This window comes from Microtus ochrogaster, chromosome 16 (assembly GCF_000317375.1).
Source record: "Microtus ochrogaster isolate Prairie Vole_2 chromosome 16, MicOch1.0, whole genome shotgun sequence".
In the NCBI taxonomy this organism is placed as follows: domain Eukaryota; kingdom Metazoa; phylum Chordata; class Mammalia; order Rodentia; family Cricetidae; genus Microtus; species Microtus ochrogaster.
Window position 1 is genome coordinate 3,464,774 of NC_022018.1, and position 17,495 is coordinate 3,482,268.

General features: G+C 35.6%; 1 protein-coding gene across 1 annotated transcript in view; it reads left to right on the top strand.

Moving 5' to 3' along the window:
* Window positions 1–17,495, top strand: part of Malrd1 (MAM and LDL receptor class A domain containing 1) — a 583,538-nt gene that overhangs the window by 96,345 nt on the left and 469,698 nt on the right. The window contains exons 12-13 of the mRNA XM_013348957.1: window positions 731–904; window positions 9,832–9,952. Of these exons, the coding sequence (XP_013204411.1) occupies window positions 731–904; window positions 9,832–9,952 (295 nt within the window). The remainder of the gene's footprint in view (window positions 1–730; window positions 905–9,831; window positions 9,953–17,495) is intronic.

Below are 17,495 nucleotides of genomic sequence, written 5' to 3' on the forward strand. Positions count from 1 at the left end.
AAAGGCACAGGAAACAGATATGTGCTCAGAGACTCACACATTCACACTTTTTAATCCCATAAAAATCATTAAATTGAGATGGCGTAATATACACCCAAAGGACCTGTAGGGTAAAAAGAGAGGTAAATCTGTAAATAAAATATAACAAAGTAAAGATATATAATAAGTCTAAAATTAAGGCAAAAGAAGCCTTGATGCAACATTATGAGATGAAGAATCATCAAAGTGGCTCGGTTTGTTTTCCTTTGGCTGTCTGCTGCTGGGCACACAGCCTACCCTCAACAGTAGTTAGTTTCTCTAGTGACACTCCCTTAGGGAAAATTAAACTTTCTTTTACTGGTAGTTATCAATTAGAGATGGTTTCTGGGTGAGTGTTGGGGCCATGTGTCCACTTATTTTAGTTCTAGTACCCCATCTGGTACAGATCCATGTAAGACCTGTGCAAGCTGCCTCAGTCTTTGTGAGTTCATGTGTACTTTGATCATGTTGGTTTAGAAGGCCATGTTTTCTTGGCCTTCATCTCCTGTGGTTCTTACATTTTGTCCTTCCTCCAGGGTTCCCTGAGCCCTGAGGGGAGGGATTTGACAGACATCACATTTAGGAGGAGTGGAAGGGCAATCTGGGCTACAATATCTGTTATCTTATTGATGGCCTGCTATTTTAAATTATTGACAAATTACATTAGATTGTTAAATGAATATGCATATAATTCCAAACTTTTTCTCTACAGGTTCTATTTTGGTATTATTTATCGGAACATTCCCGTCTCTCTGTTTTCACAAGAACATCGTTAGATGGTAGCTTGCTAAAGCAGAGTGAAGTTACCAGGCTCCCTGAATCTCAGTGGAGCCAAGCAAAAGTCGATCTCCATGCAAAAGCTGGAGAGTCTACTTTTCCTTTCCAGGTAAGCATGTAAGCAATGAATGCAGCTCATCAGAAGGTACATGTTTCATACTAATCATTTCTGACAACAAAATAGTACATCCAACAAATATTTGCAGTATTAATGAGGCATTAATGTTCAGGAACCAGTAGATAGCTACTATGACCTAATTGCTAATAATTATGTATGGAAGTATAACAACTATCAGAAATAAAACATAACATCAGATGGCTGAGAGAAAAGAAACTTGGAAAGAACATAAGGGCTGAAAGGTAAGGAAGAGTGTCCTTAAACAGTACCACTTAGAAATGACACAGCAGCTACCACCATGGACACACAGAAGCTATGAATACTTACATAAGGCTAGATTGTAACACGAGGGCCAACTTGCTTGGGGTTTCTGTCCTGCCCAGTACCTCACAGCCAGCAAGCCCCAAAGAAAATCATACAGAGATCTCTATAAGTTATAAAGCTGATTGGCCCATTAGGTCAGGCTACTTATTAGTTCTTGTAGCTTATATTAACCCATTATTCTTATCTATGCTAGCCATGTGGTTGGTTCAGTACCTTTTTCAGTAGGGCAGATCACATTTTGCTGCTTCGGTGGTCTGGACAGGAGTGGGAGGAATCAACTTCCTCCTTCCCAGAATTCTTCTGTTCTCATTGTATCATTTCTACTTCCTGTCTGGTTTTCCTGCCTATACTTCCTGCCTGGCCAATCAGCATTTATTTAAAACATGATTGACAGATTACAGACAATTGTCCCTTACCACTGATCCACCAGAATACATCATGGATAGAAGGGCCACCCATGATGGCACATCTTTTCTTAGGCAGCTAATGAATCAGGTTGCTGGAGGGGAAGAGATTTCATTTTCTCTAAATGGAGTATGGAGGTGATATGGTGAGGTTCATAGGAAAAAGGAAGAGGGATAACACAGAGTAAGGAGTATGAATATAATCACAGTTCGTTGGATATATGCATAAAAATCTCAAAAGTGAAAAAATAATGTTTTCCTAAGTAAGTATGGCATATCTGGGGTGAAAACAGTGATGTGGCTACATATTCACCATACTGCTCTCGTCCAATAACACAACAACATTTGCTAACCTTTGATTTTGTTTTCTTGCTCATTAATCAAAACAGGTGACCATAGCTCACTCACTAAATGGATGCAGTAGTTTCCACTTTTCTGGACTGTGATTTTCTTCTAAATGATTCAATTATAGAATTTCCTTCAAATTATGGCAGGGAAGTCACAATAGCAGGAGCGTGAAGGAGCTGGTCACATGGCTTCTGCAATCAAAAATATAGAGAGAGAGGCAAATGCAAGCTACTGGTTAGATTTCTTTTTCTTTTTACACTGCTCAATAATGGTTTTATCCACTTGGAAGATAGGTGTTATAAGATTAATCAACATAAACAAGATAATCCCCTCACAGGCATGTCCAGGGGCCATCCTCCCAAATCATTCTAGATCCTGCCAACTTGAAGGTAAACACTGGCTACACATCTTCTGAAAACCAGCTGTCTCCTCTGAAAATGGAAGCTGGAATGGAGAAAGGGCGTAAGTTGAGCCTCCTCACTGCCCTCTTCAGCCATCATCAGTTAGCTGTGGCTGTTCCCTTCATCAGAAATAGTAGCAGCAATATCACTTCAGGTCAATTCCTGCCAGTAGACATAGGAATATGAAACAAACATTAATTTTATGACTATTCACTTTATAGAAGCATTATAAGAATTAGCTATTTCTAGATAAATGTAAAATACAGAAAATCCAGCTTGAAGTAGCTTACACACAAGGGAGCTATTATTGTTGTTGTGGTGATTATTACTTCCATATTGCTTAGAAATAGTGGATCATGTAATAATTGTTAGAATTCCTTCATATTTTTGAAGTATGTCCCTTTGGTCAAAACTTTGAATTCAATAATTAGAGACCTCCTTAGAGAAATCTACTGATTCAATGCCAACATTAATGGATCAGACAGGGCTGATGGCTTCTTTTGGGAGAAAACCAAGATCACCCATGGTCATCTCAGTCTTAGTCACTATTGCCTTTGGTAGAAAAGAAAATGAGATAAATTATTCTTTAGTGTTTGTAGTCTACATTCCATTGCTTCAGTGTTTTCATTTTTATTTAGATAGGAGCTCATCAAACCTGCCTATCAGAGTCTGCTATTGAATGACGTTGAGAAGGAAAGAGAATAACTGTTGATAGGTCTGGCTGTGTGCAAAATGAGCTGAAATGCCGGCCATTCCTTTCTGTGACTGGAAATTCTCCACTCTTACTGGAGAATTTCAATAAAGTGTAGACTTCATTCTCTCTAAAATTACTTGTTTGGCGTTTGAGTTTTGGATTTGCTTTGCTATACAAGTTGAGCCTCCCCCTCACTATCATACTAACTTGGTGGGAGAATGGTTGGTGGCTTTGTGATTGTGAGTGTGTGTGTGTGTGTGTGTGTGTGTGTGTGTGTGTGTGTGTGATGTGCTGATGTCAGATGGTTGGTGAGAGTTTCTGGTAAGACTCTGCACTACCAATCCCATGTTCTCGTCCCATGCCTGTGACTCAGCACCCCGCTTTGGCTTTTATTTCCAACAATCCTTGACATTGGGCTTTTGCTAAACCTTGTTCATGATTAATTCAATCAAGAACAGGTGTGAATCCTCCTCTGGACTTTCATCTATGTTTCTCTAATCCTTTTATATATTTACTGAATCACACATTTGTTTTAGAAAACAGACAAGTGAAGAAAAATCAAAGGGATGAATCCCTTAATCATTCACCAAATTTTATCATTGTAAATCTATAATCTCAAATCAGAAATTTCTGATATTAAACTCAGAAAGCACTATCCTTTGGAAAATGGAGAGTTAAAACCTAATTTTACGTGAATCAATGTGAGATCTTTGGATAGTTTGTTTAACTCTGGATTTGTTTTTACTCTGTTGTGCTCATTTCCTATAGTGCAACTGGTAAGAAATGGTACTTAGGTCATAATACTTCCAACTATTTGAAACTTGAACCCATTAGGATAAGAATTGTTGTCTTTCAATAATTTTGATATATAGGGCAAATCATTTTGTGCATTTTTACAAATGCAGATAGTATATAAAATATGCATACTTATATGCTATAAACAATTTTTCTACAATAGGACATACATTTATAATGTGTTTATAGCCAGTAATTCATATAGACATAAATATACATGTAATCATACCTTGAAAAAGTATCAGAAGTTTGTTTGCTCACATATTAGCATTAATTATTCAAAAAGATACAGCTTTGGTCTTCTACCTTTTATCACCTATACCAGAAAATGCTGATATTATATTGGTTTTGATATGATTTCTGTAACTATTTATTTCAAATCCTGAAATTATGTATGGAGATTCTAACTAGCTATGAGTTCATATATCAACAACAAACAAAGATGATATTGTACCCACAGATATTCTCTCCAGTGCTCAAATCTGAAGATATTTAAAGAGAGTATTTAAGAAACACTCCAAGGTTTGAACACTTACGTTTAGTAGGCTATATGATTTAAGGGTGGCCTTGGTCTCGGTTTGATCATTGGCTCCATATGGTTAAGCTCTGAACCTATTTATTTAGGGTAATACAATCCAGTCTAAACACAAGAAAGAAGAAAGGCCTTGGATTATGAGACCTATGTATTTCATTTGAAGCATGAAATTTGGATGCAGTATGGTGCTTTGATGTGAATTGGAGACCATAACAGGGAACAAATTACTGTGAGTTTCCTAGGAAATAATCACCTTTAGGTCTTAGGATTTTCAATATCCTGCTGGGAAAGGATTAGACTTTCTGTTGATTCTGTAAGAAAATTAATTTAACGGCCTTCCAGGAATCTCTCCATCACCTAGGTAGAAGAATTGAAAGAATTTTAGTCAAACAGTTAATTTTATTTTTATTTCTTCCAATCTGTTTGAACTTGGTCTGTTCCTGTTCAGCTGGGATGTTGAACTCTTTACAAAATTATTTTTTTTGTAGTTTGAAATTTAATTTTGTTGTAACTTCTAAATTTTAATATCTAAAGGGATTTTATTTTTTGTCTAAATACTGTCCCTTGATTTCCTATTGGTCAATGTGTAAGTTCCTATTTAAACGTAGGTCATATTTTAGGTTTCATCTGAAATTGATTTTTTGTATTTTCTACAATGATTGGTTTGATGTTCATTCTTTATCAGTTATTAGCTATTAATCATTAATAATTTCATAGACTTCTCTGAAGAGTCAGGGAAGGGTAAGAATTATGACATAGCAGTAAATATCATCTGAATGAAGTTGTTTTGTCTTCCGTCTTCTCTGTTTATGGCATCAGTTGATTGGTAGTTCTGGTGTGAGTCATATGCTGAGAAGCAGAGATCTCTTTCTTACACTAAGTGATGCATTACTGTGAAGTTACACCCAACAGCAGCTTAAGAGAGACATTCTTCCCAGCGGCTCTGGGACAGTTAGCCAGTTACTTTTCTATACTTATTTTTCTTTTATTTGACAATGAATACAAAAGGTGCGCTATGCTTGCAAGATTAAGTTTATGGACTGTATGCTATCAGTTCTACAGAAGAAATGGCTGTTCCTCTTATTATTCATACAGCCATTAGTTTTCAAAAGCAACCACATCTAGTTTCTAATTCTAACAAATTATACTTTTTGTTAGTTCAGTAATTAATTTTCTTCATGCTGTTTTATATACCAAGGTAGGGAGAAATGTTATTTTATTTGCTGGGAAAGCTTCTGTTTTTGTTGCTATATAAAAAATTACTTGGATGTTAACAATATTATGAGTTATAATTTCTAAAAGCAAGAAATTTTGTCATTTTCAAAATAATTATAATTGTATAAAACAAAACCAACAAGGGCTTAAAAATAATTTTGAAAAAGAAATGCAGCTATATTTAATTAGAGAATTGAGTTTTCAAATTATTAGAGGATCTTGTAAAAAGAATATTTTAGCTTCCCTTTTTTATAGTTGAAACATTTCTTCTAAACAAATTGTTCCACACTGGCTAATCTTTGATCCTGTAGTTCCAAAAGGCAACAAGTCACAGTACACAGACCTGTCTGATAAACACAGTGATGAGAGTGATGGTTTGGTGAGAGGATACATCTCAATGGAATAGGCAGACCCTACCCAGCCTGAGGACTTGAGTTCAACTCCCACAGACTGGAGGTTGAAAACTAACTCATACACATTATTCTCTCACTTCCACAGATGTGACATGACCAGCATATACCTGCACACACACACACACACACACACACACACACACACACACACACACGTACTCACATGTTCATATACACCAAATGCCAAACAGTTTTATAAAGACAGAAATAGATATAAGCTGATAATTATTTATAGCTATGCATTATAAGATTAAAGAACCACCTTTTAAAAGTGGGCTATTTTAAATTAATAGTTTCATTTTAATCTTTCAAAATGTGGTCTTGATTTTACTTGCATGGAAGTAAACTACTGGAGTTGGAAATAACTGGAATATCAGTTTTCTTTGACTTTTGAGGTATGTTTAATTTATTTGTGGCAATTTAGTTTAAGGTACACTTTAGTAATATTAGTGAATCATCTTGTGTTTCTGCTTAGCCAAAATGAAATAGTCAAATCTTCATGACCTATATCATTGTTCTACTTCATCTCTAGCCAGGACCCAGCAGTTATACATACAGAGTATAAACACACTTCTCTTCAAGAACAGAGTAGTACCTCCAACATTCTGCTTTTTCTTTTTAATAAATGTTTCCTTTCTTGACATGAGGAATTACACATTTTATTTTAATTGACCTTATCAGTGCATATTATCTATCTATCTATCTATCTATCTATCTATCTATCTATCTATCTATCTATCTATCTATCATCTATCTGTCTATCTAGATGCCTATTATCAGTGATATATAGCAATAAAATATAAAACTGAAAATTTAAAGTTTAATGTTGACAGAAAGAAATTGTAAATAATAGTTATACCATTTTCTAAATTATAGCACTTTTGTACATTATACCAAAACTATTTTCTAAAACCTTTGCTATTATTATCATCTGTGCTATTATTTCCTGCCTCTTGTGTGAAAATAAAATTTCTTATCCAAGATGTCAGAGTAGCCAAATATAATCAGAATTTTAAAAATTCTTCAAATTTTATATATCACATTGTAAAATATTGAAAATTGCAGATAAAACATTTGTGTTTCTTCATAATTACCATCTGCCATCATAGCCCGTATTCACAGACTGCCTTATTTTAATTTCTATTCAAGTCTATTTATTGATTACTTGTATATATGTTTTTATCAAATTTATATAGAAATCTCAACTGCTATAAAATTCCAGCCTATTGATTTTCTTTTTTTTTTGGATTTTCGGGACAAGGTTTCTCTGTAACTTTTTGGTTCCTGTCCTGGAACTAACTCTTCTAGACCAGGCTGGCCTCGAACTCACAGAGATCTGCCTTCCTCCTGAGTGCTGGGATTAAAGGCATGCGCCACCACCGCCCGGCCTAGCCTATTGATTTTTTATGTAACTTTTTAGAAAAAGAAGCACATGCTGAAGGTATTCTCATATTAGCTCAAAGAGACAGAAAATATGTTAAAAGGAAGATTATTCCATAGTGGATATGTATCTACTATCAAAAGCAATATTAAATCTGAGTGTTGAATATATATGGAAAGAAATGGATTTAACTCATGCTATTTCTTGAGTGAGAAAAGCCACCATGGGTTCGTATATTTGACTGTTTGATTCCTAATTGGTAGGACTGCAGGGAAGTGATAGGAGGTGTGGCCCTTTTGGAAGAGGTCTATCACTGGAGTGAGCTTTGGCATGTAAAAACCCATCCCCATTGCCATTCCCAGTTAGCGCTGTCTCTGTCTTATGCTTGTGGATAAATCAGAAACTAACATGCCCCATGCCTTTCCACCAGTTGCCATGCTTAGTTAGGCAATGAACTCTAACCTTCTGAAACTGTAAGCCCCAATAAACTCTTTGTTCTATGTTCTCCAAGTTGCCATGGTTATGGGTTTTTATCGCAGCAATAGAAAGGTAGTTAGGAGAGATAGTATATTAACAAGGATAGTATTCCATAGATCTACTATCAAAAGCAACATTAAATTAAAATATGTGAATTCAAGTATAAATGCAAAGAAATTTGATTACTTGTATATCCTAAGCTATTTTTCTTTTGAATAATGTCATTCTGTTTAGCAAGATTGTGCTAATTCAAGCAATTGATCCTTTCAATTTATTATCCAATTAATTGGTTGTTGTCTAAAATCTTACACTTCCTTAAGATCCAAAGGTTTTCAACATTACATACACTTTCATATCTCCTTACTTTGTGTTGGGTTGCAGTCTCTGTTTCTTCTTGACAACATCTTTGGCAAAAATTATCATCAGGGTTTAACCTAATTTTGTTACAAGATATCAACTATGACCATTGTGATTGGTGAAGAACACAGAATTGGAATAATAAGAGCAAAGTATAAAAAAGTACCAATCAAGTTTGATATCATATAGGTCATAGACATTAACTCCAAAAAATCCAACATGGACTGTGTTTTAATGCTTAGGTTCAATGAGAATGGACAGACAAGCAGAAATATGATTGAACAAAATATGATCTAAAGGTAATATAATAAAGGGAGCTTCCCCATCCCTCTTTATTCAGATTCCTTTTGGCTCTTCAATGTAGGAATTTTTCCTTTGATTATGGGGCAGGTCACCTGATACAGTGTGATTGTGTGACCGATTTCTAGGAGGGGTACCACAGAGATTTCTATACAGCTGGCTACCATGTGCAAAGGCCACACACAAGCACATTCAGAATGATGTCTCAATTGACAGATGTGGAGAAGCATGTTCTGAGCCTCAATTTAAGAAAAGTTAATGTCTGTGATAAGATGTATCTATGGCTACTAAGTATGCCTACAGATTGCATCCTTAGCTTACCCCCCAGGGCTCTACAAACAATCTATCTCTATCTCTCTCTAATCCAGTCTCTTCTTCCCCTACTCACTTTTTTTTTTTTTTTTTCGAGTCAGGGTTTCTCTGTGGTTTTGGTTCCTGTCCTGGAACTAGCTCTGTAGACCAGGCTGGTCTCGAACTCACAGAGATCCGCCTGCCTCTGCCTCCTGAGTGCTGGGATTGAAGGCGTGCGCCACCACCGCCCGGCTCCCCTACTCACTTTTATCTTGCTCTCTCCTACTTCTTTTCATCTCCTCCTCAGTCTTCCCCCTCTCCTTGTCTTCTCACCTTCTCGGATTTTCTCCCTTCATCTTTTCCTCCTTTCTTGTAGTAGAATAAGCATGTGAAAATCCGAGTGATTAACAGGAAAGAAAACAAAAGCATGTCAAGCCACCATTCAGAGTATTGGAATAAAATAAAATAGATGCTTCCTATGCTTTAGTAAAATAATATAACAAATGGCTCTACATGGTTAATGACTGTAATCGTTATCACATAAAGCATGTTCCTAAATTTATACATAATATATATGCATACTTAAATATTCAGATTTAGAAATGAATAACTCTAGCTAATCCATTACAATTAATTCATATCTCAATTAAATTGAATTGTAAACCACACAGTTGATTACCCCAAAGAGCTCATTTTAAATGTATATGATGCTTAATGGCTCCAACGGGAAGCATGCCCTTCACTAGTGATGAATGTTGCACCTTTTAACTAAAACAAGGTTACCTAACATATTAAGGTTATATAAGAGGCTGTCAAACCAGTTATGACTATATGGCTTTATAATTTGAATGCTCAGGTCACAGCAGTTTTCTAAAATTAGACTGAAAACTGGAACAGGTGTAAATGAGTTTCTTTATTAAAATAAAATGATCTTGAGATTTTACTGCTATGGCGTGTTTTACTAACTCTTTCTGCAATAACAGTTAATTTTGGAAGCTACTGTTTTCTCATCGAATGCTGCTGTTGCTGTAGATAACATCAGTATATCCCAGGAATGTGAAATTTCCTCTAAGTCACTTCAAAGTACCAGCTTACAAAACCAAGGTAAGATTTGTTTTCTTGTGATTATTGCAATTTTAAACATTCAAACAATTTGCTTTTATTTATTAAAGTATATTATAGTCACTAGAATTTGATAGAGGGTATGGATATGCTGAATCTATTTTTTAATGTTAAGAAGTAAATTTATTTACAGAAAGATTTGTTCTTGCTATTTTTAAAGCCGTTTTTTCCCATTTTATATTTTCACACCTTTTATCTTCCCTTAGCCTCTGCTGTCTAGCTACCAACAGGACCCTTCTCAATGAGTCCCTCTTCCTCTATTAATATCTTCTTTTCTGTGTGTGACACAGAGTATAGAATGTGTTCAAAAGTTTTTCCACAGTGCAAGAGCAACTTATCTTTAGTTAGACCACTGAAGAGAGTGACCCTCCTGCCACAACAAGCATTAATTGCCACCAGTCCCTCTGGGAAGGGTGAGGTGTCATAGGCTCTTCCCCAACCACAATGAAATGTTGAGGATCCAATCTTATGTAAGTTTCATGCAGGTGAGCATGGTTGCAATGAGTTCCTAGTAAAATGGCCCTGCAATATCCAGAAGACAATGTTTGTTACACATCTCCCCATCTTTGCTCATATATTCTGTGTTGTCTTTCTTCCATGATGTTCCCTGAACCTTGAAAGGGATGTTATAGCCATAGTCAGGTTAGAGCAACTCACCATTACTCATTCTAGGTACTTTGGCCAGTTGCATGTTTCTTCATTAACCACAGACTACTGTAGCATGAAGCTTCTCTATAAAAGCTGAATCAGCTGTGGCTCTCTGTGTCTTTGGGAACTGTTCTTGTTCTTCTCTGTATTGTCACTGTCTGTGTCTCAGCGAGCCACTGAAGTCTCTCTTTGCCCTCTCTCTTGGCTTGCTCTTTGGGTCTCATTTCTTTGTTTGCTCTCTTGGTTCACTCGGTGCAGTCAGAGCCTGTGCTTCAGAGTTCCTGTCTTGGTCCTCTCTCTTGCTCTTCTCTGTGAAGTTGCAGCTTGTGTTTCAGTGTTCTTCTGAGGTTGCAGGGGGAGGGGGAAAGGAGGGTTGGGGAGTTGGATGGAACTTGTAGCTTTGTAGCTTGTAGAGTCCAGTGGATAGGGTGGAGGTTTTGGAGCAGCCTACCTGCAAGAAAGTCGCCTGCTGGCTAGGTAGAGAAGCTGAGGCAGGTGGGTGGTCACTCACCTCTGGGTCCTCTTTGTGTAGTAGCAGGCTGTATTTTAGAGTTCCACTGAGGTTGTAGGGAAATATTTAAATTTTTAATTAACAATGAATGCATATATTTGTGGATGAAAGAATAAATGATATTTTAATATACATACAACATATACTGAACAAATCAGGATAACTAACACTTCTACCTCCTTATTATTGGAGCTTTTGAATTCCTGTAACAGGTTATTATCAGCTATAATCCCCCCACAGTCTTGTAGAAAGCATTATAACTTACTACTTTTATTTAAGTATATTATAGCTATCACTGTCTAACCAATATCTAGCTTCTTTTAGGCAGCCTTCTCAGCATATTGCAATCTGTACTATGTAGTCTAATTGTCCTATTTTCAATATCCCCCAATGGAGAAAAATATACAGTATTTGTTTGTCTGTCTTTTTCACTTAGCTTAATCATAGTCATGTCTATTAATCTGATACAAAATGGGTAACCATTTTTTATAATCTATAATTTAAAATTAATTTTTTCCTTTATTGAAAATATATATTTTTTCTCTTACATAACATATCCTGATTAGAGTTTCCTTTTCCTCTACTGTTATCAGTTCTTTTACCCCTCTCTTCCCATTTGGTTCCATTCCCTTTCTGTCTTCCATTAGAAAATAAGGCTTCTCGGGGATAATAATAAGAGCAAACATGAACTAATGTGTCAGAATTAGATAAAACAAAGAGAAGGAAAAGATCTCAAGGGAAGGTACAAGAATCAGAGACTCACTTGTGAAGACATCTTGGAATTCCACAAAAACGTTCAACTGGAAGCCATAATATTTACACAGAGGACTGGTTACTCACCTCTGCATGTTCTGTGCATGGAGACTTAGTCTCCGCGAATTCTTAGATTGTGTTGGGGGGGGGGGCTTTGTTGTTTTGGTGTCTCTTTCCTCCTCACTTGATCCTCTCCTTCCAGCACTCCCTCATCCACCTATAACAATCTATTCTATTTCTCATTTTGAACGAGACATATCTGCCCACCCCTTCTCAGTCTCTTACACTATAGTTAACGTCTATGGTCCTGCAGAGTCTAGTTTGTTTATCATTGGCTTAACCTCAATGCCCATATATAAGTGAATACCTACCATATTTATCTTTCTGTGTCTGGAATACCTCACTCAGATATTTTTTGTCCAGTTCTGTTTACTTTCTAATTTCTTGTGGGATACCATTATTATTAATGGCTAAATAATACTAAATTATGTTTGCATAACAAATTTTCTTTATCTATCCATTCATGATGGGCACATAGTTTAACTACATATATTAGGCATTATGAATACTATTTCTAAGTATAAATCCTACATTGTAGATGGCTTTAATATTTTCAACTAATTTATTACTTTATGTGTATGAGTGTTTTGCCAGCATGGATGTCAGTGTATCATATATGTAGTGCCCTTCGAGGCCAGGGAGAGAGAGATGGACTCTCCTGGAACTAGAGTTACAGATGACTATGAGCTGATATGTGGTTTCTGAGGTTCTTTTAGAAAACCAGTCATTGCTTTTGGTTGATGATCCATCTCTCTAGCCCACTTGAAACCATCTTTCATTCTATATAATATATAATTCTCTGTGTTAATATTTTGTGAGTAAGAATGTATAATTTATGTGCATAATAAATATTTCCAAGTACCATGTATGTGTGTATATTTCTTATAATTAATGAGGAATACAAAGAAGTGGGTGTATGATGCATTTAATAATTGATGAGTTTTAAAGAGCTAATCAGTATCTCTTTATTTCTGTTTAATTAATCATTTTGTTTTTTAAATTACAGATCATATTTCTAGAATTTGAATAATATACAAGTTTCAAAGTTAACATTGAATTCAGTATAATTGAATCTGTAGGAGAAGGAAGGTTTCATACTTTTCTCTATCTACAAAGACTACAAATTAAAATCCTTGATATAAAAAAACAAGTTAACAAAAAAAGCATAGAAAATTTATTTAAACAAAGTTTAGTATAGCATAGGAAAGATTAGGAATAAAGACAGAAGTGCCCCAAGAAAACTGCCAACTGTTGTGCTTAGGTTCCATAAAGGATCAGCATCTATGAAGAAATGTGAGCAGACAAAAGAGTATATGATGTAATGGTAATACATGTGAACAAAATATTTCATTCAGTTTCATTTGGTCTCCACATAGCATTTATTCTTCTTAGATATGGATTAGACTCTGGATAGACTGAGGGTCTCACCACCTATTATCAGGCACATTTATCATAGAAATTGTTATGGTTAGCTCTCACACAGAGAAGTGGAAAGGCCATGGTGACCTTGCTTCTGTGGCCCTTTTGTTTTGCTAGCTTTAGGTTCTTTCTTATTTTTATTTCAGCTCTGAGAAACAAGAATGTTGAAAAACTTTAAATATAACTGAAGTTAACCTTAGCAGGTCTGTGGGAAAACTTAATCACATGTATGAATAACTCTTCTTGTAACATAAGACAGAAATATTTCTATCTGTCAATCCCAATTCAGTTCTTTCAGGCATAAATCCAGATAGGCTGATTTTAAATGAATTATTCATGCAGTACTAATGTACTTCATATACTATTTTTTTACATAAAGAAAATGCCCTCGTTCCCACTAGTTCATAGTATATCTGTCATGTTGCTATATGATCTGCTCATGTGTTAAGGCTTCACCTGGGCATAAGCTGAATGAAACCCTGGATAAAGGAATTTGGAAATGTACCCATCGCAACCAGGTAGTTGTCATATTTGTGGGGCAGACTGATCAGGCGTTCAAAAGGCCCTGTGCTTGAACTGAAGCTACTGGAAGCTTTTCCTGGCATGCAGATAATTGCCCTACCTCATCCCTCAGGTGTACTTGCCCGTTCTTTGCATTCCATGTACAATGCAAACAGTAAGTAGAACCATGGCTACCCTATTATATTCGAAATCTCAAAACTTTTCCTTTGAGTTTCTCCTTTTATTCATTTTCTTTACCATTGGCTCTTATTAAAACGAGTGTTGTTATAACAGTTAAACATCCCATTCAATTGGTGATAGGGAATAGAATGCTTCTCATCCCCTTGATTTTGTTTGAAGCTCAGTTTGCATCTCCAGAGGATACAGGATATATTTTATTTAACAAAGTCTGTGATTGACCCAAGTGGTCAAACAGAATGCATGAAGGCCGTCTTGGCTGAAAGTGTCACTGGCTCTGCCAGGATTTATGTGTCTATAATTACCATCTGAGTGTGTAAACTATGCTAGTCCAGTGAGTACTGTCTAATGAAAATCTGTAAAGTCCTAAACAATGACCCTAAACCCTAAAACTCCTAGAAGATAATGACATTAGGTTCAAACATTAGAAAGAATTAGTGTGACTATACAACCCTGAAATGCCCATGCATAGAGAAAGAATAACCAAACGAAAAGACCATCTGATAACTGGAAATCTGTTTGTAAAGTGTCTATATTATGGGTGTTGATTCTTAAAAATTATGAAGAATACATTTAACTTTATAACAGAGAAACATTCTTATTGAAAAATAGAGAAAAGACTTGAATGATATTTCCCTAAACAAGTTATAATATAGCTAACTGGTGTATGAAAAGTTGCTTACTGCCGTTAATCATCACCATTACACAATGGTAGACTAATGTATACTCTTGAGTGCTGTTGGTAGAAATATAAGTTGTCAGAGTTATGGGAAACAAAGTGGAGATTCCTAAAGAAATTATTCCAATTCTGGGAAACTACCCAGAGGGAATGAAATCACCATCATGTAAGTCTAGATATTTCTAGGCATGCCTCAGTAATGCTTATAAAGGCCAGCATTAGATAATAACTTGTGTCCATTAACAGATAAAATGACAAAGAAGGGAGTATATGTGCAAAAAATGATATAATACTGAGCTTTATAATGAGATCCCATCTTTTGATTTAACAAGGATGAACTATGTGATATTGAAATAAATTGGAAAAAAAAGATACTACATTGTTTTTATCATATATGAGAAGATGATATATACAGAGAAATAATATAGCTGTGGATATGAGAATCTACAAAGAAAATGGGATTTGTAAAAGTGTACAATGTAGGAAGCATATAAGATATGTAAATCTAAAGATACAGTGAGCAAGATGAAGTTTATAGTTAACAAGACTGTGTATAGTGATGATTTATAACAAATGAGTAAATTCAATTGATCTTACAATTAATTACTCATACAAACTCACTCACACACAGACACACACATACACAAACACTCAAACTCCAAAGACTAAGAGTGTGAGATGGTAGACTTGATAATGTGCCTTACTGGAGCAACGATTCTGCCCTAAATATCCCATGAAATCAGATTGCATTTGTTGAATACATCTAATGTTATGATGATACAAAGCTCACTATAAGTATAAATAAAGAACTACTGCAAATAACTACACAAGTGAGGTGGAAAATGCAATCTATACAGATAGAAAGTTTCTAAGGATATATTTAACAAAGTGCTGTTTATTTTTCTTACTACATAAGTATATCTATGGAAACTTCTGCTATAAAGGAATGTTTCTATAGTTGTCTCTGACATAATTAAGTCTGACCAAATGCACATGGTTTAAAATCTTTGTATAAAATCTATTTTAAATGAAGAAAATTGCACATAATGTATTCTAATTATGTTCTTCCTTTTCCTCAAGCTCTCTCATATCCCTTTGACCACTCCACCCACTCAACTCTTTGCCCTTTCTTTTTCTCTCTAAAAATAAACCAACCAACCAAACTACAAGAGACTTATGCAAAAAAGACCTTTTACAAAAACACAAAACCAGAAACCAAAATAAAAAGCAAAAGACTAATAAGACCAAAATGCCCAAAGAAATATGAGACCTATAAACCTGTAAAAATACCTTTGAGCTTTTTTTGTATTGGCCATCCTCTACTGTGCACAAGGCATACATTGAATATGATTATAAAATCTTTTATATCAAAACAAATCCAAGAGGTAGACACTATTACTTTACTCATTTTATAGATGTTATTATCAGGGTGTCTCTTCAGAAAATAGAAAATGACACGAGTAGTTTAAACAGTCAAAGTCTACTGTAAAAAAAATTATGTATTAAAAAGTAGATAGCTACTAAAAGAAGTAAAAAAGAACAACAGAAAATGAAGAAATTGTTTTTAGGGTTGAGATAGAATGCAAATCTGTCTAGGGTTGAGACAAATGCAAAGGAACAAGAATGTGATTTCACTATCCTCATACATTAGCTGACTCTGAAGAGGCTGTTAGATGAAGATCATAGTTGATATACCACTGAGCATGTTATTTCCAGGATGACCATATCAGTAAAGGATGTAATACCCCAATATGTTCACGACTGAAGAGAACTGTAATTGGGTTTCTTTCACTGTGTGCAGTTATGGGGAAGGTACCTAAACAAGCAGCAGAACCCTACTAGAACAGCCACCCTAAAAGGAAAGAAAGTGCTTCCAAAGCAATGTCTGACAATGAGCTATTCAAAAGAGAAATATTTACAATTTCAAACAGGGTGGTTTTAAACCTGGAGTAATGAATTTATAACCATCACGCTTGCTTAATGCAGCTTACAGAATATAGCTGGTAGAGTTTAAACACAGGCTGCCTCCAAACCCTGCTCCCCAAGGCACGTGCTGCACAGCCCTTCGGAGTTCTCAAGGCCATCCTGGCCTCAGACAGAGATTTTCCAGAGTCACTTTTGTGGCTGATTTGAGTAATATTAAGTTTCAATCCGCTGATGAGACTCACTCTTGGAAGAGAAACTACTCTCTCGGGCTTCTAGAATGTCACATGGAAACATAGTGCAGGCTGTCTGGAGTATCAAGGACATGTACTGAAAATAACTACTAGTGCTTTTCCTTTAGTAACAAATTTTTTATACAGTATGTTTTGATCACATTCACTTCCCTTTCCCAGCTCTTCCCAGATCCACCATCATGTTCTTTCTTTCTCTTATAAAACCCCAAGCCCACATTTTAGATCACATTATGTAAAAAATAGATTTATAGACATAAAAGGAATCATAACTGGGCAACAGTCATAGTGAATTGAGTTTAATATTAGCAAATGAACTCTCAACCCCCAAAGTTGTAATTTGATTTCTTTGTTTACTATATTTTGGAGTGTTAATTTTCTCCCATGAATCTGTTTATTCATAGAAATGCTAAGGCTTTGTTCCTTTTTAAAAACAGTCTTCCAGCCGGGCAGTGGTGGCACACGCCTTTAATCCCAGCACTCGGGAGGCAGAGGCAGGCGGGTCTCTGTGAGTTCAAGACCAGCCTGGTCTACAAGAGCTAGTTCCAGGACAGGCTCCAAAACCACAGAGAAACCCTGTCT